General features: G+C 38.6%; 1 protein-coding gene across 5 annotated transcripts in view; it reads left to right on the plus strand.

Annotated features, from left to right (window-relative positions):
• NFAT5 (nuclear factor of activated T cells 5) overlaps positions 1–24,544 on the plus strand; it is a 141,375-nt gene that overhangs the window by 41,498 nt on the left and 75,333 nt on the right. For all 5 annotated transcript variants that reach the window (XM_054533172.2, XM_063717094.1, XM_054533171.2 and 2 more), the window contains one exon: positions 23,320–23,445. In XM_054533172.2, the coding sequence (XP_054389147.1) occupies positions 23,320–23,445 (126 nt within the window). The remainder of the gene's footprint in view (positions 1–23,319; positions 23,446–24,544) is intronic.

The following is a 24,544-nucleotide window of genomic DNA, read 5'->3' on the forward strand; positions in this document are numbered from 1 at the left end:
CCTTCCATATCTTGCAAACCCTAGTGTAGAGATTGAAAAACTCAAGTGCCTAAAGGGCACGGACAGCATAATATCAATTAGAGAAATTGGCTGAATGGTACTTTAGGTAGCTTGAGAGTACACTAAAGGAGGCAGCTCCAGTTTTCCTTGTGGGTTTAGTATTGCCGGATCCTGTGATTCAAGAGAAGCCAAAGGTCTGAGATTTTTATGTAAAATCTGATTTTTAAATGTTGGCAATTAATTGTAAATGTTTTTTTAAACTGTGCAGGTGAAACAGAACACTTCTGCAGTCCAGGTACATACTATAGGAAGTACAAGACCTGTAGAAAGGAAAACTGTGGCTGGGTATGGTGGCTCACGGGTGTAATTCCAGCACTTTGGGAGGCCGAGGCAGGTGGGTCTCTTGACGCTAGGAGTTCAAAACCAGCCTGGCCAACATAACGAAACATCATCCCCACTAAAAATACACAAAATTAGCTGGGCGTGGTGGTACGCCTGTAATTCCAGTTGCTCAGAAGGCTGAGGCATGAGAATTGCTTGAAGTGGGGAGACAGAGGTTGCAGTGAGCTGAGATGGCGCCATTGCACTCCAGCTTGGGTGATAGAAGGAGACTGTCTCAGAACAACAACAACAACAAAAGGAAAGCTGTGTATTGTGAAGTGAAATCAGAGTCTTCTTGAAATGGGCATGAGGTATTCATCAGATTGCCTTTGGAATAAAAGAAATAATGTCCATGGAATATCTCAGTAACACCTCCTCATTGCTAACCTTCTTGAGGGCAGAAATTATAGTTTTTATTTATGTTAGTAGCTCCAATTAATATATTAATAATAGTTCTAGGTGTGTTCTACACATTATTGCTAGTGCTTACAACTCTACAAGGTAGATAGGTATTACCACTGTATTATAAATGAGACAGCCAAGGCTTGCTGTGATAAGTAACTTGTTCAAGGTCACACAAAAAATAAGTGATACATTTATGATGAAACCTCAGTTCTGACTACCTTTGTTCTTTCATTACGACATGCTACCTACCTCTTATTTATTATAAACAATATTGGTATACTGACACAAGGATCAGATGCTTTGTATAATGGTTGTAGACTTTTCCAAGGAACCTTGTGACTTTCTTCTTTTTACTTTATCCCCCTTAATGCAAAAAAAGAGAGACTACAATAAATACTTGAAATGCCTCCTAATTATCTGTTATGTATAGTCATGATTGTGAGTTTCTGATCAAGCCAAATGAAAATTTATGTGCTTTTAACAATGATATTGACAACCTCTAATACTAGAACCTTTATCCCGAGTCTTAACCCCTTAATTCTTCCATATTTTTAATTGGCCCTTTAAAGATAAATAGGTGTAGAAGGATTTCTTACATACCTCTTAAGCATCTGCTTCTAGAGCATAGCCACTGGCAAATGGAAACAACTGAATTCTCTTCTAGAGCACATTTGAATCCATCTCACTAAAGCTTCTCAACTTGCGTCTTCTTCTGAAAAATTTATTTTGGTCTTCTCATTTTCTATTTTCTTTTTCTCTCATGTCAGTGGAAGAGATTCTCAATCTCTTTTCTAAGGTACTTTCAATTTCCTGACTTGATTCTGTGACATACTTTTTCTATTTTCCACTCTCTCTTTTCATTACTCCCTTTCATGTATTTGTTTTCCTCATACCAGTAGTAGTCAAACTTCTTTTAACTATGATTTCTGAAAAGGTACTTCAGCATTTGATATAATTTCAAAAGGGCCGTGGTGCTTAAAAAGAAATTAGAGAACTAAATGCTTATGGTAGTATAATCCTATAACAGTGTACTAGAAAAACTACTTTATTGGCCGGTCACAGTGGCTCACGCCTGTAATCCCAGCACTTGGGGAGGCCAAAGTGGGCAGATCACTTCAGGTCAGGAGTTTGAGACCAGGCTGGCCAAGATGGCAAAACCCCGGTCTCTACCAAAAATATAAAAAATTAGCCGGGTGTTGTGGCATGCGCCTGTAATCTCAGCTCCTCGAGAGAGGCTGAGGCAGGAGAATCGCTTGAACCCGGGAGTTGGAGGTTGCAGTGAGCCAAGATCGAGCCACTGCACTCCAGCCAGAAAAGAAAAAGAAAAAAGAAAAGAAAAGAAAAACTACTTTATTATACAGTTGATAAGCTTGTGCTAGTACATTACTAGATCTGATCCAAACGGCACTTCTTAACTAACTACTCAGGACCCTGGTTTCCTGTTTCTTGTCTTTAATTATCACCATTGTCGATATTGTACAGCTTATTTTTATTCTATGTGTGTGTGTGTGTGTGTATGTGTGTGTGTGTAAGTGTGTAACCTTATCCCAGCTAGATTTTCAGTTATTTGAGGGCAGGAACTACTGTGTCTTTAATTTCTTTTAAATCCCTTTGCACTTAAAGAATACACTTGTGTGTGCACAGAGTATTTTGTGCTTTTACAAAATTAAGACTAATTTTTTAAGCCTCAAAGGGCTTAACCCAGCATGTTACATAAGGCACATACAATATTTATTGAATATTAAATTAAGTAACCTGAAAATTCTTCAAATCTGTTAAAGGTTGTCAAGTAGAAATGGTAATGTTAATGCTTAATCCTCCCTGAGCAAAGAACATGTTGATATGGGTTAAAATTACAATAGAATAACTTCTGCTTCCAGCCAAGGTAGATTAATGAAAAGACTAGGTTTACCTCTTGCCCAAAACAACTAAAAAGCCAGATAAAATATATAAAACAATTGTTTTCTTTATATGTAACATCAGGCAATGAAGAACAATGGTCCCTAAGAGAGAAAACAAATGAGATGAGGCCTACAGTTGCCCTGGCTTACTGCCAGGAGAAAGTTCCTGGGCTGTGGTACCGTGCAGTGGCACAATCTCTGCTCACTGCAAGCTGTGCCTCCTGGGTTCACGCCATTCTCCTGCCTCAGCCTCCCAAGTAGCTGGGACTACAGGCGCCTGCTACCACGCCCAGCTAATTTTTTGTATTTTTAGTAGAGACGGGGTTTCACCGTATTAGCCAGGATGGACTCGATCTCCTGACCTCGTGATCTGCCCGCCTCGGCCTCCCAAAGTGCTGGGATTACAGGCGTGAGCCACTGCGCCTGGCCACCCAGCAGTCTTCTTAAACTTCTTAAGTTGAAGTGGTAGAGCTAGGAGTCTGGGGAAGCCCAGATGGCCGAGGTTCTCAATGCAGAGTACTGGAAAGGAGAGACACACTCAGAACTCTGGAGATCTATAGAGGATCTCCTTAGAGTATCTAGTTGAGTAGTGATCATTGTATGCATGTGGGAAACTTCTCAAGGATGTGGAGTGGGCTGGGGAGCGGGGGAACTGCCTGAGAGGATTAGAGGGAACAGTTTCCAGAGCTCACAAAGGACTGGATATGATGTCTTTTTGCAATAGCCAGAGTAGAAAAATCTCTTATTTTCAGGGGCATTGGGTAGTGTTGAAGGCTCTTGCCTCATTAGTGGGGAAAAATTAGCCCTGGACTAAACACACTTTAGTTCTTGCCAATGAAAGCTTAAAAGCAAAAAGCAAAGGCCGGGCGCGGTGGCTCACGCCTATAATCCAGCACTTTGGGAGGCTGAGGCGGGCGGATCACCAGACCAGCCTGGCCAACGTGGTGAAACCCCATCTTTATTAAAAATACAAAAAAATTAGCTGGGCTTGGTGGTGGGCACCTGTAATCCCAGCTATTTGGGAGGCTGAGGGAGGAGAATCACTTGATCCTGGGAGGCGGAGGTTGCAGTGAGCCGGGATTGTACTATTGCACTCCAGCCTGGGTGACAGTAAGACTCTGTCTCAAAAAAAAAAAAAAAGCAAAAACCGAAAGGATCAAGCTATTTCCAGGTAACTTAACCATATCCTGAAACAAAGCTCAAGAATATTTATAGGAGTACTAAAATATTCAGCACACAACAAGGTAAAATTCTCAATATCTGGTATCCAATAAAAAAATCACCAGTCATGGAAACACTTAATGAGGAGAAAATTCAATAAATCAAAACTGATCCAAAAATGACTTGTGGCTTTTTTTTTGGTCTGCACCCGTATCCTGTCTGATTTCTTTTATATAAAATTCAAAAACAGGCAAAACTATAATCTGTGATAAAAGCCAAAAGATCTGTCACTTCTGGAAGGGGTGAAGCATGTGGAGGGATGCTTAATCAGCTGGGTGGTGGTTATGGGTATGTACACTTTATAAAATTCTGCAAGCTCAAGACTTAAGATTTGTACACTTTATGTATATGTCATGCTTTAATAAAAAGTTAAAACTGGCTGGGTACAGTGGCTCATGGCTGTAATCTCAGCTTTTTGGGAGACTGAAGCAGGGGGGATCACTTGAGCCCAGGAGTCTGAGGTTGCAGTAAGCCATGATCACACCACTGTACTTCAGCTTGGACAACAGAGCCAAGACTTAGTCATTTTAAAAAAAAGAAAAAAAAAACACTAATAAAAAAGTCAATTCTGAAATTATGACCTATAAGATTAGTAATAATTATCCATTTTCGTTTATGTATACTTTATGTCAAAGCACTTTTTACAAATGATATTATGATTGTGCATATAAAATAGTTTGTAAACTATTTTACAAACTATTGTAAAATAGTAAAGTCATGATACTTCAGTTATTTATTTTTAGAACAATTTTCAACTTTCTAGAGCTGTTTCTCTGTTTCTATTTATGGACCACGTTGTGGCACAAAGGACTGCACAAGCTACCTTTTCATTTGCTATTGTAAATGACAACTGAAAATCATTATCACAATTCATTTTTTAAAAAATTGCCTTGTGGCTAGGCACAGTGGCTTACACCTGTAATCCCATCACTTTGGGAGCTTGAGGTAGTGGATCACTTGAGCCCCGGCCTTCTAGAACAGCCTGGGCAACATGGTGAAACCCAGTCTCTACAAAATAATACAAAAATTAGCTAGTCATGGTGGCTTGTGCCTGTAGTCCCAGCTACTTGGGAGGCTGAGTTGGGAGGATTGCTTGAGCCCAGGAGGTTGAGGCTGCAGTGAGCCGTGATTATGCTACTGGGCAACAGAGTTAGACCCTGTCTCTTAAAAAAAAAAAAAAAAAAATTAATGGCCTTTTCCATCAGTAAACTGACCTCTGGTTAATATAGCACAATTTTGGTAAGAAACAATGTATTAAACTTTCATAGAACAAATATTATTTGTACTAGAGAATAGCCAGGTAGATGATCTAGAGGGCTAACATACGCTATCGGTGAGTGAGTTTTACTCATTTAGAATCTAGTCCTTGCCTGTAAGGGGTACTTCTAGATAATTTCTCTCAGGCTCAAATAACAGGAGCTCTGCTAATTTGTTTCACTATTTTAGGTATATTCAAGTCTACATGTATCAAATCTAAGTATATTGAAAATTATCTACCACCATGTGAAATAGTAGTAGTCATTTTAGTCAGGAAAAAGATACAATTATTTCCCCTTTTTGTTACGTAAATATAATTGTTTTTTCCTCTAGGTTTAAGAATTTAGGTAATCTGGCCAGGCGCGGTGGCTCACGCCTGTAATCCCAGCACTTTAGGAGGCCAAGGTGGACAGATCACTAGGTCAGGAGATCGAGACCATCCTGGCTAACACAGTGAAACCCCGTCTCTACTAAAAATACGAAAAATTAGCCGGGCGTGGTGGCGGGTGCCTGTAGTCCCAGCTACTCGGGAGGCTGAGGCAGGAGAATGGCGTGAACCCGGGAGGCAGAGCTTGCAGTGAGCCGAGATCGTGCCACTGCACTCCAGCCTGGGCAACAGAGTGAGACTCTGCCTCAAAAAAAAAAAGTGTTTAGATAATCTGCAGAAGAAGGTGGTTCAGGTCTTTGGTTGCTGTTCTTTCCTAGACTGTTCAGAAAAAAATAAATTAACTAGCAATGCTTAAAGAGGTAGTAAATACAAGCCAATCCATTTTCATTCCAGCTGAATTTCATGCTTCAGAGTAATGGCTGTTAGCCAGAATCACTTGTGAAGCTTTATACACATATACATTCTGTAATCTTATTCCCTGTAAACCCTTATTCAGTAGTCGGTCTGTGATGAAATCTCAGGCATCTTCATTTAGGTTAAAAAAAATATACATGTGTCTACATGAAATTCTGGTATTCCCTATTGAAAACCAGTCTTAAGTTAGAGGCATTCTGCAGTTGTACAGGGAATAAGGGAAACAAAGTTAAAATGGAAAAAATTAAATTAAGAGGCAGAAGTAATGAATTTGGTCATTGTTCATTGCCACTCATCATAGACACTTATTTTTGATCTCTGTAAACATCAGCTTATATCTCAAAAAGTATGAGGTCTGAATACTTGCTTGTGGGTGATAATCTTTGTGTAGAATAGAAAAGACAAAGTGGGACCAGGTGCAGTAGCTCACACCTGTAATACCAGCACTTCGAGAGGCCAGGGTGGTAGAATTGCTTGAGCCCAGGAATTCAAGACCAGCCTGGACAACATGGTGAGACCCTGTCTCTACTAAAAAAAAAAAAAAAAAAAAAGAAAAAAGAAAATACTAGCTGGACATGGTGGCATGAGCCTGTAGGCCCAGCATACTTGGGACATTGAAGTGTGAGGATCCCTTGAGCCTGGGAGGTCGAGGCTGCAATGAGCCATGATTGTGCCACTGCACTCCAATCTGGACAACAGAGTGAGATGAGAAGAGAGAGAGAGAGAGAGAGAGAGATAGACAGACAGAGCGAGTGTCTTGTTGATTTCTTCAGTGTTGGCTCAAAGAAGGGAAAAAAATTGTGTGTATAAATAGAAAAAAAGAAAACTAACTTTTTAAGGCTTTAAAAATCACTGAAAGTGAAGACCCTGAGATATGAAAAGTGATTTTTGTTAATCAGAAAATTGGTGATTTAGATGATAATGGGGTAGAAGTTGGAAGATAGGATGTGAGGGGACAGGGTATTTGGATTAAATATAACATAGAAAGATAACATTTTTAGTTCAGGTAGTAGGATATTCTGGTAATGACAGAAAGGAAAATAAGATGGGTTTTTTTGGTTTTTGTTTGTCTAATATTTTTGTTTTTTCTCTCTAAGATTATGGTATAAAAACAGGAATTTATGTTTTAGAATTGTTTGGGTAGAATCACTTAAGGTAGATGATTTGCTTATTCATTCGTTTATTAAGCACATTATTGAAATGCCCATTATGTGCCAGGCACAATAATATAGTAAGTAAAATAGATGGCATTCCTAATCTCAGTGTTACTCTAATTGCATAGACAGGAATGCTGGGGAAAGAATTTATCTTTCAGCCAGCTATTCTCCTGCCTGGGACCCAGCTTTAACTAGTCTTGGCTCTACAAAGCAAGTCGTAACCTAATTGGAACATAATTTCTTCTCTGTAAAAACTGAGGGTTACGCCAAATACTTTCACCACTTCTACCTCTAAAATTCTGTGCTTTTAATGTGAATTTTAGATTAATTTAGATTAGATTAATCCCTTAAAACTACATTCATTACATTCATACCATTCTTGCATGGCCCTCCATATATTTCTTCTCTCCTACTACCTTTTTTCCCTCGTAGCTCCTGTGTCTTGATACGGTTTTGATTAGCTGTTTATGTGCTTTCAGTCAACCTCACTGGACTGAAAGCTTTTTGGGAACAGACTCAGGTTTCTGTGTACATGTGATTTACTGTGTGTGTACCTATGTACATGAAATGAACAAATGGTGACAAAATTAGTTTTTTCTTATTTTTGAAAATGCTGTTGATCTTGTGAATTTAATATTAGACTGTCTTTCAAGATCAAAAACAAAATAATATATGTAAAATAATATAAATTGTAATTCTGCTTGTTTCTTTTCATTGATATATTATTATGTATGTTTACAAGGACATGATTAGTTTAGAAAGGAATGATTATTAAATATATGGTTATATAATATGGTTAGCTGTTACAGCCATGGAACAGATCTCTATTCAGTATTGGTTTTATAAGCACTCAGCAAAATTCTGTTTTAAGTATGTGTTCTAAATTTTAAAATGAATGTATGTTGAAATTTTTTATTGCTTACATTCCAGAAATGAGCTTATTTTACTGGTAACAATTAAATGTGAGTTTAGTAAGGGTAGAAAATTGGAGGAAACTGGAGTCTCCTTTTCTCTTTAGCAGATGTCTTAGTCTGTTTGTCAGCTATAACAAAATGCCTTAGGCAAGGTAATTTATAAACAATGGAAATGTATTGCTGATAGTCCGCAGTCTGGAGTCTGGGGAGTCCAAGATAAAGGCACCAACAGATTCTATGTCTGCTGAGGGTTTGCTCTCTGCTTTGAAGATGATGCTTTCTTATTGTGTACCCATGTGGTGAAAGGGCCAAGGCAGCGTCCTTCAATCTCTTTTATAAGGGCACTCATTCCATTTCAGAAGGGCAGAGCCCTCATGACTTACTTCCTAAAGGGCCCCACCTCTTAACACTATTACATTGGATGATAGGTTCCAGCATGAATTTTGGCAGGACACTAACACTCAGACTATAGCACCAGACAAGCAAGCAGTTGCTGTAAATTAAGCGCATTAGAATGGAAGGTCCATGAAGACATATTTTTGTCTGTTTTGTTGTTGATGTATCCCCAGCCTGGTGTACATCAGGCAGTCCATAAATATTTATTGAGTGAATGAGTACATGAATAAATGAATGAGAATATTTACTGAGCTGTGCTTCATTTTATAGCAGGTACAATGTTGTTTCTTCACCACTGATATATTCATTTATTACCTCTTTTATTTATTAGCAGTGTTTCTGAAATAATATTAAAATTAGAAGTTTTCTTGAAGCTTGTTTTACAACTTAGAATTATTACCCAGTAGCTTTCCTTAATATTTTGATAACCTCATCAACAAACATTGAGTGTCTCTTGTAAATAGAGTACTGCCGAACCTTAGAGAAGACATGACATAGTTTTGATACATGAAGGGTTTTCAACCCATTTAGAGAAGTAGGAAATAGATATAAAGATGATTTGTAACAACCTGAGGGGTGTCAAAGAAATGGTACATGTAGGAAATTAATGTTATATTCAAGTGAAAATTTGATATTGTTTATATTATTCAACTTTTAAAAAATTTGCATTAAAATATGGAAAGGAAGCGTAAGTATACCATTGTTTTAATGGTTATCTTTGATGAGATCATGGGCAAGTTGAATTTTTATTTCTTACGTGTATTTTTAAAAGCAAGCAATAACTCTAAATAAATTAATCTAGGCCACGTGCAGTGGTTCATGCCTATAATCCCAGCACTTTGGCAGATTGAGGCAGGAGGACCACTTGAGCCCAAGAATTCGAGACCAGACTGGACAACAAAAGGAGACCCTATGTCTACAAAGCACATACACACAGACACACAGACACACACACACACCAAAAACCTAGCTAGGCATAGTGGCACACACCTGTGGTCCCAGCTACTCGGGAGGCTGAGGTAGGAGGATCAGTTTAGGCCCAGGAGCTTGAGGCTGCAGTGAGCTGTGATCGTGTCACTACACTCCAGTCTGGGTGACAGGGTGAAATCCTGTCTCAAAAAAAAAAAAAAAAAAAAAAAGCAAAACTGTAGTTCTAGGACAGATTTGATATAAAAAACAAAAGTAAAGCAGGCTATTTGTTTAGTAACATCAATTGCTAGACCTCTCTCCTGTTTATGTATTCACTTGGATGTCCCGTAGGCATCCAAATTCATCATTTAAAACTGAATTCTCTTTCCAGGTTTATTCTTAATTCCTATATTCTCTATCACAGGAAATGGCACCACCTTTTATCAATTTTCCCAAGCCGGAGTTCCTATGTGCTCCTCGGAACTCTCCTTTTTTTCCCTCTCCCTTCCCCACCGTAGCCAGTCATCCAATTTAGTTCATCCATTTAAACAGCTTTAAATTCGTAGCCTATTGACTATTTCACCGCCACTTCCTTGGTTCAGGATTTCATTATTTCTTGCTTAGGCTATTATTTTAAAAACCTTCTTACTCATTGCCATCTCTAGGACCTAATCTATTCTCTGTATTCCTGGTAGGATGATCGTCCTCTAATATATGTTTGAGTTTATCATTTCTTTGCTTAAAACCCTCAAAGGCTCCCCCTGTGTGCTGAGGGATAAAACCCTTACTGCTTAGCATGATAACACAAGCCCTGACATAATCTGGCCTCCTCCTGCCTTTAGTAGTTTCATCTCATGTTACTGCCTGTAACTTCCATGTTCTGAGTAACTGAGTTACCTAAAAAACTGAGATGAAAATACTCTTTTTGTTCAGGTTTGCTTTTATAGTTTTTCCTTCCTTTCCCCAATCTGTCTGCTAAATAGCCATTTCAATATTCAAGGTTGACTTCCGGCGTTACATCCTCTATACTGCCTTCTCAGATCCTCCACAGATAACATTAAAGGCTCCCTCTTCTCCAGTTGTGTAACATTTCATACTTTATTGAAGCACATACTGCATTATTTTAAACTTGACTCATTTTATTATCTCTAGACTGTGAACTGCTTAATAAGGGTGACTTTCTTTTATATTGTGTCCCTAGATCAGTGCAGGTGCTAAATAAATGTTGAATGAATGTTTAATTACTGCTCTGTCAGGTTGAAGGTGATAGTGAAGAGGAGCTGGCATAGACAAAAGTATTTTAGCCCGTGTGACTGTGGCAAATAAGGTGTCAAACAAGTAATTGTATGACCAAGAGAAGACTCATGGTATGTGTTGTAACCAAGATTCTGTTGCCTTTTTCAACTAAAATATTTGGTTTTGTTTGATTTTAAACAGAAAATGTAGCAAAAGTGAGAGGGAGAACAAGGTAGATTGGTCTTTTCTTTTCTCTCTTTTCTTTCTTTTCTTCTCTTTTTCTTTTTTTTTCTTCTTTTGAGACAAAGTCTTGCTCTGTCACATAACCTAGAATGTAGTGGCAGAATCACAGCTCACTACAGCCTTGACATCCTGGGCTCAAGCAGTCCTTCAGCTCTGCCTCCCAAAATGCTGCGATTACAGGCACGAGCCACCACGCTCGGCCCTAGATTGGTTTTTGATTGCCAGATACCTAAAAATGAAGACATGAAATAAGTTTGTTTACTCTGATAGATTCGTTTCTTTGCAAATTGAGATCTTATAATGTGAAACTACAGTTACATAGCTGAATTTTTTGAATCCTTAGTAATTAATAAATTCCTAATGAAACGTATGCCTGAATGCACTTTTTGGAACAATCTTGAACTTAGAAAAGAGTTGTGAATATAGTGCAAATAATTTATTGCTTTTTTTCTGAATCATTTGAGAGTAAGTTGCTGACATGGTTCCTCATTGCCTCCCAATACTTTGGTATTTCCCACAAATGAGAATATTCCCTTATGTAACCACAATATAGCTACCAAAATAAAAATTAACATCAATACATTTTTTTCACCTAGTCCTTAGATCCTATTTGGGTTTTGCAAATTGTCCCAATAATTTCCTGTATAGCAAAATGATCCAGTTTAGAATTATATGTCCATTTAGTTGTCATATCTCTTTAGTTTCTTTCAATCTGAAATCATTCCTTGGTGTTTCTTGGACTTTTATGGTTTTCTTTTTCTTTTCCTTGTTTTTTTTTTTTTTTGAGACAGAATCTTGCTCTGTTACCCAGGCTGGAGTACAGTGGTACGATCTTGGCTCACTGCAGCCTCCTCCTCCCGGGTTCAAGCAATTCTTATGCCTCAGCCTGCTGAGCAGCTGGGACTGTAGGCACCCGCCACCACTCCCAGCTAAATTTTTTTTTTTTTTTTGAGATGGAGTCTCACTGTCGCTCAGGCTGGAGTGCAGTGGTACGACCTCGGCTCACTGCAACTTCCTCCTCCTGGGTTCAAGAGATTCTTCTGCCTCAGCCTCCCAAGTAGCTGGGATTACAGGTGCGTGCCACCATGCCTGGCTACTTTTTGTATTTTACTAGAGACGACATTTCGCCATGTTGGCCAGGCTGCTCTCGAACTCGTGACCTCAGGTGATCCGCCTGCCTTGGCCTCCCAAAGTGCTGGAATTACGGGCATGAGCCACCGCACCCAACCCATGCTGTCTTTTGTGTCCTTTTGATATGCCCCCATAATTCTTTGAGTACTTTCTTACCTTTAGCAAAACAAGACATTCCAGGTTCATCTTGTATTTTGCCTGTCCCAGCCCTGATACTACCTATTTCTCTGAAAAGCCCTGGTTACTTTTGGGGTGCTGCTTCTCCTAGGACCTTTCAGAGGACAGAAGCTAGGGAATATATGTATATTTATATGTCTGTACACACACATACACACACACATATATACACATTTATGCCTATATTTTTCTAACCGTACATATTGACTGATGAGTTCACATCAGTACCTCCCGTTGCAATGCAATACCGTAGGGTTCCTCCTTCTTTTCTCCCTGTGTTTGTAACTCACTGTTTGACAAACTTGATTTCCTTTCATCTTATTGAGAAACTTGATTTCCTTTCATCTTACTATGTTTACTTATTTGATCAATCTCCTGTTGTAACCAATCTCCCATTGCTACTGCCTCCCGCTTTCTGACACATTAATACCCTAATTACCCAACTTGGCTTCTCATAGCTTGCCTCCTACATGGATGCTCTTGACACCCGGGGCTGTCCTCCTGCTCACCTGTGAATACCCTCCAGTCTACTTGGTTTCTTACTCCCCACTTTGGGCAGCCCTACTAGGTAGATAGCCTCCTATCTTGCTCATCCTGCTAGGATTTTGAATCCTTACCTAAAACTGCCCTTTGCTTCTGCTCCCTCAACCCCTATAGATGTCTTCCCTACCCCATTTGAACTCCAACACCCTATGCCAGGCTGCCTATCTACGGAAATGCCCTCTTTAGTCAGTCTTCTACTTTCCCACCTTAGGCAACCCTTCTACACAGATGCCCTCCTTATTCAGCTCAGGCACCAAGGCCTCACATGCCCTCCTCACCCTGCTTGGATTGTAACTCCCTGTGCTGGGCTCCCCGTCTCTTGCCTGGTGAGCACACTATTTATACCTGCCGGGTAACCTCTGATAACCAACCTCAGTCAATCCTTCTATGTGGACATCCTCATTACTACTTAGGTTATGATACCCTCTGTTGGTTGCCCCTTGCATGGATACCCTCCTCACCCTTCTCTGGCTCTGGCATTTTATCCTGGGCTCTTCCTGCTCACTCCACAGAGATCCTTCTCATTCTGCTCATGCTTTTACTCCTTGAGCTAGGCTGTCCATCCATATGGAGATTTGCGTTCTGTTTGGGTTCCAACCTCCCACCCTAGACAGACCCCCTGTGCATCAGCCTTCTTTCTTGTGTGGATGCTGTCCTCATCCCATTTCCTTGGGCACTAACATCCCAACCTGAGCCATCCTCCCCTGTATAGATATTAATATATTCTTCACCCTGCTTAGGCTCTGACACCACACACTAGGCTGTCCTATATAGATACTTTCTTCATGTTGCTCACACTCTGCATCTGGAATATCTCTTGCCCTTCTCATCCACTCATTTATGTCCTCCTCATCCTGCTTAAGCTCTGAAATCCCTTCCCAGGCCTCCCCCTATTCTCTATAGGTATCCTTCCCCCTCCCCTCTAGGCTTCTGATACCCTCCTCTGAGCCCTCTTATTCCTCGTGGACTCCATCTGAATCCAAAGTTCTTTTTTTTTTTTCTTTCTTTGAGATGGAGTCTGGCTGTGTCTCCCAGGCTGGAGTGCAGTGGCGCATTCTCAGCTCACTGCAAGCTCTGCCTCCTGGGTTCACACCATTCTCCTGCCTCAGCCTCCCGAGTAGCTGGGACAACAGGCGCCCACCATCACGCCCGGCTAATTTTTCTATTTTTAGTAGAGACAGAGTTTCACCGTGTTAGCCAGGATGGTCTTGATCTCCTGACCTAGTGATCCGCCCGCCTCGGCCTCCCAAAGTGCTGGGATTACAGGCGTGAGCCACCGCGTCTGGCCTCAAAGTTCTTAAAGCTCTATTGAAAAGGTACTCTTGTAAGATATCTAAAAATTATAAATAAACCATAAATGTTTTACTCAGTGGTGTATGGATTCTTGATAACTTGAGAGTTTTGTTCCTTTTAGGATAGACTCAAGTAATTTCTTCAGAAAATAACAAAGAAATTTAAAATATAGATAATCAGAATAGTTAGGTGACTGGTATATTCCATTCTGTCTTTCATGCTAAGAGGTTATTTAGAGAACAATTTTCTTTTTTTTTTTTTTTTGAGACAGGGCCTTGCTCTGTCACCCAGGCTGGAATGCAGTGGCACAATCATGGCTCACTGCAACCTTGACCTCCTGGGCTCAAGCAGTCCTTGTACCTCAGCCTCCCGAGTAGCTGGAACTACAAGCCTCCCGAGTAGCTTGCACCACCTCACCTGGCTAATTTTTGTATTTTTTGTAAAGACAGGGTCTTGCTATGTTGCCTAGGCTGGTCTCAAAACTCCTGGGCTCAAGTGATCCTCCCACCTTGGCCTCCCAAATGCCTGGATTACAGGCATGAGTCACTTTGCCTGGCTGAACATAATTTTAAAGTTTTTAAGTGAAAAATAATACCTAGTAGAAAAAAAATATACTATATTAAATTGTCTGTGGAAGGCCGGGCACGGTGGCTCATGCCTATAATCCCAGCACTTTGGGAGGCCAAGGTGGACAGATCACCTGAGGTCAGGAGTTCGAGACCACCCTGACCAACATGGAGAAACCCTGTCTCTACTAAAAATACAAAATTAGCCAGGCGTGGTGGCGAATGCCTGTAATCCCAGCTATTTGGGAGGCTGAGGCAGGAGAATTGCTTGAACCTGGGAGGCGGAGGTTGTGGTGAGCTGAGATCGTGCCATTGCACTCCAGCCTGGGCAACGAGAGTGAAACTCCATCTCAAAAAAAAAAAAAAAAAAAAGTCTGTAGAACTCAAGTTAGTTTTCTTATTCCCCAAATTGATATAATTTATACTGCTGTCTATTATTTAAAATTACTTTAAAACACTAGATTGTTTTAGGAAAACAGTAATGAAATACAATCTGGAGGAAGTGATATGAATAAGTAAATATGTGGCAGCAGACTAGTAAATTGGCTTAAACTTAGAAATTGAGAAAAATTTGTTAAAACAGAGCATTACCTACCAGTTATTCTTGGACTGCATACTCTTTTAGAAACTGAATATCCAGTGGACCTGCAGCCAGTACATTTTTTCCAGTAGAGATGCCAAGTATGATGACTGTCAAGCTTGAAGTGTTTTTAACAAAATGAATGCTGTCTCTCTTCAATGCAGAACTATGTTGGCACATTGTAGATGCCAGGCATTTTGTTTTAGAATATTTAATGTGAAATTATAACCTTGGGATTTACCAGCTGATTGAGATAGTTAATGGAGAGGTGGAAAAGTAAGGCATTTCATTCCCAAACTATTTTCTGAAGTTTTTTTCTAACTCTCTTGGATTCCTGGAGTAGCTTCACATTTAGAGTTTTTTTTTTTTTTTTTAAAGTAAAATCTAATATTTAAAACAAGATTAAAATGTTTAGAAATGGATTTTTCAGGATTATAATGTTTGCATTTCATATCAGAGAGCATTCATTATTTCAGTAACTAATATCTGTTCTGAGCATTAGTTTACTTCTTGTTAGATTTTTAAAGCATTCCCAACACAAAGGAACATTCTTTTTTACCACAGATATTTCTCTTTAGCTGCTTACATGACAACTAAACAGAAACATCTTATTTACGGAGCTTTTTTCCCCTTTCTTATTATCCGTCTCTGTATAGATGCAAGTCCATAGTATTAGTTGTACAACTTTATTTTACTACTTGAAAGTGAATAAGACAGTCTTGAGAAAAGTCATAAAGTAGATGGGCTCTCTGACTATTTTGATTTTTACTCTCTGACCCGAAAGCAGTTGAATACCAAACGCCAGCTCTTAGGTCAACAAGGGTGAGATAGGGAGGTAGGGATGAAAATTCTAAGAAAGAATAAGAACTTTGACTCCTTTTCAAGAGATCAACTTATTTAAGCCTTGTAGCATCTCTGTGAGGCTGTACTCTATCCGTGTATAGCCCCAATTTTGTTGTATATATTTTATTTGATTATATACTTCAGTAAAAAGAACACCTGTGAACCCATTGTGCAGCTCAGCTTATTTCTACTCCTCCTTGTCTCCCATCAAAGGAAGCCACTGTCCTAAACTTTATCATCTTTCTTTTATCACATGTGTTTTTCTTTTTTTACTGTAATACAGATATCACATTCTTTATTGATAAAACCTACCTCATAGGATTGTTTTGAGGTTAAATGAGAAAAATACGTATACTGAGCCTGGCCCTGCAAAGTGCTCAAAAAATAGTAGCTGTAATTATGTTATTAATGTTGTTATTTTGCTGAGTGAGTACAGCATGAAAAGCATGTCTTTTCCCAGCTGTTTCCTGTGGCTTATCTCCCTGCACTCTTGAGGTCTTTTCATCTCTTCCTGGAATGACCAGTAACAGTAAAGCAGTAGAGAAGGGGATTTGAGTGATCAGCTGTTTGGACTTAGAGTGCCCAACTGAGAAGAAACAAACAAACAAAAAATTAAGTTGCCCTATTAAATTACCAGTTTTTTTCTTCTCTCTCACTGTCCTGTGCCTCAGAATAGGATTTCTGCCTACTTTAAATTTGACCCACTGTAATGAAATTCTTCCACCCTGTTGTAGACAGTGTTGAATAATAAAGGATTGAATTAACCCAGAAATAATCAGTGACATAAATGGATCTATTAGAGTTTACAGAATGACTAAACAAGCCAACCAGTCAGTGCATTTTTACATTGTTTTCCTTTCCACCCAACATTGGGAAGCATTAATTTATTTTCAATATCTGAAAATGTTGATTTCATTCCTCTGTTTCCTTTTTCCAGTTGCCCTGGGCTCTGGGCACCAGCATGAGACAGATTCTTGATCTTCTGAACTTGCTTCCCTTTCTGCCTATCTACTTTTCTTATACACGTATTAATAATTTATGTTAATGGAGTTATTATATCGCACTTGCCCTAATTCTACTACATGGATACTTAAGCAGTGCACTTACCTTGGCATTTTGGTCAACTAAAATTTTTAACGAAATTTAGGTGAGTTGATTACACATTATCGCACAAATTATTAGCAGCATTAATAGAAAAAATATGTAAGAAAATAATCAGGTCAGGCATGGTGGCTCATGCCTGTAATTCTAGCACTTTGGAAGGCCAAGGCAGGAGGCTTGCTTGAGCCCAGGAGTTCAGGACCAGCCTGGCCAACATAGCAAGACCACGTCTCTACAAAAAAATTGAAAAGGTAACATGGTGGTATGCACCTGTAGTCCCAGCTACTCGGGAGACAGAGGTGGGAGAATCGCTTGAGCAAGAAGGTCAAGGCTGCAGTGAGCCATGATCACACCACTGCATTCCAGCTTGGGTGACAGAGCACTACCCTGTCTGAGAAAAAATAAATAAATAAAAAGAAAATAATCACCTTAGTCTTGGCCGACTGAAGAAAGAGTTCCTTAGAACACAAAAGTAAAATCACTTCTAGATTTAAAAAGAGAGAGAGAGAGAGAAATAGAGTGAGTACATGTAAGTTTATTGCACAAGAGCAGATTTTACCAGCTGTTACATTAATCCTTGTTAAGTTTCATCTCATTCCTTTGGGCGGATATTCCAGTCTTTCATGATCTGTGATGAATTATGACATAAGATTTAATCCCTTTTAAGCCTATGTCATTTGAAAATTCATATCGTTGTTCAAGTTGTGATATAATAACCACCTTCTTCCAGATTGAACCTATACATTTTTTGGGTACTGTTGTTTAGAAGTCATCTATTCTATTAAGTCTATATTTCTTCATCTTGTTTACAATAACTTATAAAGATTTTTATCACATATTTTACTGAATTTAGGATAACTATGCCTGCAGCATTTTCCTGATCCTCTAGTAGAAGAGCCTTAAAAGACAAATTAGTTTGCAGCTTGGCCTTCTTCATATATAGAAACTATGTGAAGAGAGATGGTTTTGTTCATGAAGTTTATCAGAGCACTGTTAGATACCCTGCTTGCTCTTGTCTAATTCTTACTTGTGCTTCTTCTATTACTCTCTTCTTTTTTTAAAAAAAAAAAAAGCTTTATTGATATATAATTTACATACTATAAAGGTTACCCATTTAGAGGATATAATTCAGTGGTTATTAATATAAATACAGAGTTGTGTAACCATTGCCATTTTTATCACTCCAAAAACCTTATCTAATACCCATATCCCCTCTCTCTCACTTTCTCTCGCTCTCTTTTCTCTCTCATCTAAAAGCGATTTTGCTTTTGTTTTCTAAGGAAGTGTTTCCTCAGAAGCTGTCTTTCCATTAGGGATTTCCCATTCTGTTTCTTCATATCTTGTGTTTATAAACCTGGAATTTCATTATTCTCTTATGTATCTGAACTGATTTAAAAGATAACATAAGAAAAATAGATACTGTGGCATAACATGAAGTAGCTGGCACTTATTTAGGACTGTCATTTTCATAGATTTAAAGTACATATGGGCCAGGTGCAGTAGCTCACGTCTGTAATCCGGGCACTTTGGGAGGCTGAGACAGGAGGATCACTTGAGTCCAAGAGTCTGAGACCAGCCTGGGCGACAGAGGGAGACTCTGTCTCTACAAAAAGTTTTAAAAAAAAAATTAGCCAGGTGTGGTGGTGTACATTTGTGGTCCCAGCCACTCAGGAGGCTGCGGTGGGAGGATCTCTTGAGCTCAGGAGTTGGAGGTTGCAGTGAACTTTGATTGTGTCTGTATACTCCAACCTGGATGACAGAGTAAGACCCTGACTCAAATAAAATAAAATAAAATAAAGTAAAAGTAAAATAAAATAAAATAAATAAAATAAAAATAAAAAAGTAAATGTGCTCTTATTCAGGATTTCTTTCATTGGCTAGTGGAGACTGTAAAAGCATTTAATTTAGATTGAATTTAGGGTTGAATGGCAGTATTAATAGCATAATTTATATTCCTTTAATCTTTAGGTATCCCATGGGAAGCAGATTTAGGAGAAAGGCCAGTGGCTGTGTTCAGATTGTATGGTTATAGTTTAGAGGGAATACCTTTAGGGTACTGGGGTAAAAGAAGAGTTTAAATGATGATTTAAGTCTTAAGAGAAGTTATTTAAAGTAGCAGAACCAACCCAGTTGTGTCTGAAATAAAATCCTGTGCCGGTAATAACTATATGAACTGTAGCTTCCCTTGGATAGACATGATAAACTTCTGGCAGGCTGACTTCTTTTATTTCCAAACACTTGAGTCAGTTAATCAGAAAACATCTTTGGTGAAGGAATCCATGCTTCCTATACCTTCCACTTGACCTTGCATTTTACTTGTTTGTTTTGAGGGGCAGACTTCGGAGAGGGGTGGAATATAAGAAGTTCTGCATTTAATTTCTTTCCATGTACTTTTTAGTAACATTACTATTATACCTCTAACGGAGACTCAACTTTATACCCTTCTTTGGGAAAGTTAAGAGTGTTTCAATCCACAAAGTTTTGCTTTGATTTAATTAATTTATTTTAATAATTGGAGAAATGGAGATAAAATCCTGATTAGTAATATGCTGTTAGTGATTGGGCTATTACTAGGATAAATTTTTTTCCATCACATAAATCGTAAATGCATTTGGGTAGATCTTTTTCTCTTTTTATCGAATCTGTTTCTTTCAAATTTCCTTTTTGTTTGGGCAAAAAAAAAAAAAAGAAAAAGAAAAAAATAGACTCGAGGCTGGGTGTGGTGGCTCACGCCTGTAATCCCAGCACTTTGGGAGACCGAGGTGGGCGGATCACCTGAGGCTGGGAGTTCAAGACCAGCCTGACCAACATGGAGAAACCCCATCTCTATTAAAAATACAAAATTAACCGGGCATAGTGGTGCATGCCTGTAATCCCAGCAACTTGGGAGGCTGAGGCAGGAGAATCGCTTGAACCCGGGAGGCGGAGGTTGTGGTGAGCCAAGATTGCACCATTTGCACTCCAGCCTGGGCAACAAGAGCGAAACTACATCTCAAAAAAAAAGAAAAAAAATGGACTTGAGTGTGTTTCTCTCTTATGTCTAAGGAACTCTTATTTTCAACCTGGAATGAGAAAGATAATTGTATTATAATGAATATTTGGTGATAATGGCATTTCTGTTTTAATTAGGTTCTTCCTCTCTCTACTCCCCCCATATTGTTTGAAAGATGGAAGTAATTTGCTAAAGGCTTTTTTTTTTTTTTTTTTTTTTTAGCAGTCTTGCTTTGTTGGCCAGGCTGAAGTGCAGTGGCACGATCTCGGCTCACTGCAACCTCTGTCTCCCGGGTTCAAGCAGTTTTCCTGCTTCAGCCTTCCAAGCAGCTGGGATTACAGGTGTGTGTCACCACACCCAGCTAATTATTATTATTATTATTATTATTGTTATTTTTTTTTTAGACAGGGTTTCACTCTTGTTGCCCAGGCTGGAGTGCAGTGGTGTGATCTTGGCTCACTGCAGCCTCTGCCTCCCAGGTTTAAGCAGTTCTCCTGCCTCAGCCTCCCAGGTAGCTGCTATTACAGGCGTGCACCACCATGTCTGGCTAATTTTGTATTTTTAGTAGAGACAGGGTTTCTCCATGTTGGTCAGGCTGGTCTCGAACTCCCTACCTCAGGTAATCTGCCCGCCTCGGCCTCCCAAGGTGCTGGGATTACAGGCATGAGCCACCACACCTGGACTCAAGTCTATTTTTTTCTTTTTTTTGCCCAAACAAAAAGGAAATTTGAAAAAAAAAGAAACATTTAATAAAAAGAGAAAAAGATCTACCCAAATGCATTAATGATTTATGTGATGGAAAAAAACAGGATTTCACCATGTTGGCCAGGCTAGTCTTGATCTCTTGACCTCAGGTGATCCACCCGCCTCGGCCTCCCAAGGTGCTGGGATTACAGGCATGAACCACCGTGACCGGCCGTCTACTTAAGGCTTTTAACAACATTTTAACAAACTGAAAATTTTTAGTCAGGGCATATTATATTCCGACAGATGCTGAATTTGCCACATGCTTTGAAGATGAACATTTCAAGCATTAGGTAACAACGTTTTTCCTTTTTTCTTTTATTTCTTTCATTCTTTTTTTGTTTTTGAGATGGAGTTTCGCTATTATTGCCCAGGCTGGAGTGCAATGGCGTGATCTCGGTTCACTGCAACCTCCGCCTCCTAGGTTGAAGTGATTCTCCTGCCTCGGCCTCCCGAGTAGCTGGGATTACAGGCGCCCACCACCACGCCTGGCTAACTGTTTGTATTTTTAGTAGAGACAGGGTTTCACCATTTTGGCCAGGCTGGTCTCGAACTCCTGACCTCAAGTGATCCTCCCGCCTCGTCCTCTAAATGTTGGGATTACAGGTGTGAGCCACCGCGCCTGGCCCAGGTAACAGCATTTTTCAAAAGAAACTTTTAAGTTTATTCTTTACTGTGAATGAAGATCATTTAAGAGTACAACTTCTAATTTTAGCTTTCTTTCATGACCTTCCTCCTTATCCCTATCCACGTCAAAGTTAGGATATATACTTTAGTGATTAACTAGGAAGCTCAAAGTATTTATGAATCCAGTAAGCAGTTAACTAGAAATATTGTCTCTTACCATGGATAAAATGTCTTATGGTGCTACCTTTGTATTTTAAAGTACTCTTGCAGATAATTAATAATCTTCTTAAATTTTTGGAATGTTGGGTTTCTTGGCATACTAGGCAAGTCCCTTAAACTTCATGCCTCAGTTATTTTGAAAATAAGTATATGCGATATGTCTCTAATTGTTCTTTTTTTTAAAAAAAAAAAAAAAGGAGTTTCGCTCTTGTTGCCCAGGCTGGAGTGCAATGGCGTGATCTTGGCTCACTGCAGTCTCCATCTCCTGGATTCAAGCGATTCTCCTGCTTCAGCCTCCCTAGTAGCTGGGATTACAGGCGCCCGTCACCACGCCCAGCTAATTTTTTGTATTTTTTAGTAGAGATGGGGTTTCACTATGTTGGCCAGGCTGGTCTCGAACTCCTGACTTCAGGTGATCCACCCCCCCCTCAGCCTCCCAAAGTGCTGGGATTTACAGGTATGACCATTGTGCCCGGCTCTAATTGATCTTTTGAAGTGCCTTCTAACATTGCTTCTACTACCTTTAGAGGATATTTTGGGAATTATTTCTGTTAAAAACCTATACAATAAAGGATTTTTTAAAAAGTTAAAATATATTTTAATATATATAATTTTATGGGCAATTATAGTATTACAAAATATTTTTAAAAGATACAGGATTCTTTAATCTGGAATACAAAAGTAATCGTAACCTAATATAGGTATTTATGCATTATGCAGTCTGATTTAAGAGTTTCCTTTACCTTTGCCTTTCCAGGGTTGGAAATGCCTCAGAGAGTAAGAAGTATTTGCTTGAGCCATAACATTCCTTTTTTTTAAAGCTTCAATCCACAAAGTTTTTCTTTGATTAGATTGATTTATTTTAATAATTGGGAAAAATGAATTATGATAGTGTTGAATTAAAATATTTTCTCGAGGGTGTTGGGTAAAAGAGCAGGACTATACTAATTGACTGGAGAAGCCAATTTAAAGCTGATCCACAGTAGTATATGCCATCTCATATGTAAAGGGTGAGTTTTACTTGTACTATTACAAAGGAAGATACTGGACCATCTTGGGTTATTTGGCATTTCTTCCATTCTGTCTAGTTGTATCCAATTTTCAATGTTAATAGCTTTTTCTAGAGACTATCTTGAACATAAGGAATAAAGCCAAGAAGAAAACAGGGACAGAACTAATGGGAAATTCATTTCAGTTCAGTAAGATTATATAATAAAAGAAAAAATAAAAAAAATTTTTTTTTTTTTTTTGAGACAGGGTCTCACCCAGGCTGGAGTGCAGTGGCATGATCATGGCTCACTGTAGCCTTGACCTCAAGCAATTTACCCACCTGAGCCTCCCAAATAGTTGGGACTATAGGTGTGCACCACCACGCCTGGCTGATTTAAAAAAAAAAAAAAAAACTTTTGTAGAGATGGGGGTCACTGTGTTGCCCAAACTGGTCTTGAATTCTTGGCCTCAAGCAATCCTCTCACCTTGGCTTCCCAAAGTCATGGATTACAGGTGTGAGCCACTGTACTCAGCTGCTAATAGCTCTTTACATTAATTTTGTGGGATTGTTTGTGAATAATACAGTTCTCCTCATGAGAGAAAAGACATACTCATTTTGTGCATATAATATTAGATTGTTGACTGAATCTCTTTTAAAAATTGTTTTCTCCTCTCTTTCCCCTCCCCACAGAATCTGTCTATGATCTTCTCCCAAAGGAGTTACAGTTACCTCCATCTAGAGAAACATCTGTAGCATCAATGAGTCAGACAAGCGGTGGTGAGGCAGGCTCGCCTCCTCCAGCTGTTGTTGCTGCTGGTATGCATTTCATTTTACTTTATTAAAGAAAACTAGGGCCAACATGAAATCTGACCAACATGAACAGTGCTGGCAAAATTCATACTAAAAAGAATGTGATTTGAGGGTTTTAAAAAGAGGCATTAAAATATGTTCTTTTAACCTTAAACTTTTTCAATATTATTTTCTTGATGTAATTCTTATTTCTTAAAATTTTACATTGTCTCATCTATAAATGCCATTTCCTAAAATGGACCTTGTCTTCAAATATGGGAACCAGCTTAAAGTTGTTTGGTTGACTGCGCTTAAAAAGGTTAAATACCAAGCTGTGAATAGAAAATTATATTTGAGTTTCTATTTAATAATTAATTTTAAAGACTTGCACCAAGGGAAAATATTTTATATGATCTGAAAAATGACTGAAACACTCAAGTGTCTTTTATATTCATAGCATGTTACTGAAACCTTTTTATTATATTTAAAAATATATGTGACTTCGTAGTTGTTTTCAATTTATTGAAAGTAATGGAGGACGTCAATATAATATTTATATAAAGACATTTTCTTATATTGATGAAAAGGTATAGAAAGTAATGTTTGAAATTTATTAGACTTATTTTTACTCAGCTCTCAAATCATACACTTAATGATATACAGTTGGCTTAAATTTTTATTTTACATAAAAATAAAAGATTGACAGAAAAGCTAATAGAAAAAAGTCTTATCAGTGGCAAATTAGTATCAGTCCTTCCTGTAATATTAGTTTACCCACCTAATATTGGGTTTATAGACTGCTAAGTGTGTTTGTTTTAAAAAAAGGAAACATATATATATATATTTTTTGAAGTTTTATCTGTCCTAATTAGAGCTTTCTTGCCTAATATGACACATCTCGTCTTTAAAAATACTTAAAGTTTATCAGAGCATTGTTTTCAGTAAATTATTTTAGTTTCAAAATGAGAACAGTAAAGTGTAAGGTTGTGGTTTAAATGAGGATATTGGTACTATAGTATAACTTCAGATATATTTCTCATATGCATTAACCTATGTACCATTAACCTTATGTACCAATCTTTCTCAGGCTGCATAGTGCATTGTTGAAGCCTTCCTGCTTGAAGGC

This window comes from Pongo abelii, chromosome 18 (assembly GCF_028885655.2).
Source record: "Pongo abelii isolate AG06213 chromosome 18, NHGRI_mPonAbe1-v2.0_pri, whole genome shotgun sequence".
NCBI lineage: Eukaryota > Metazoa > Chordata > Mammalia > Primates > Hominidae > Pongo > Pongo abelii.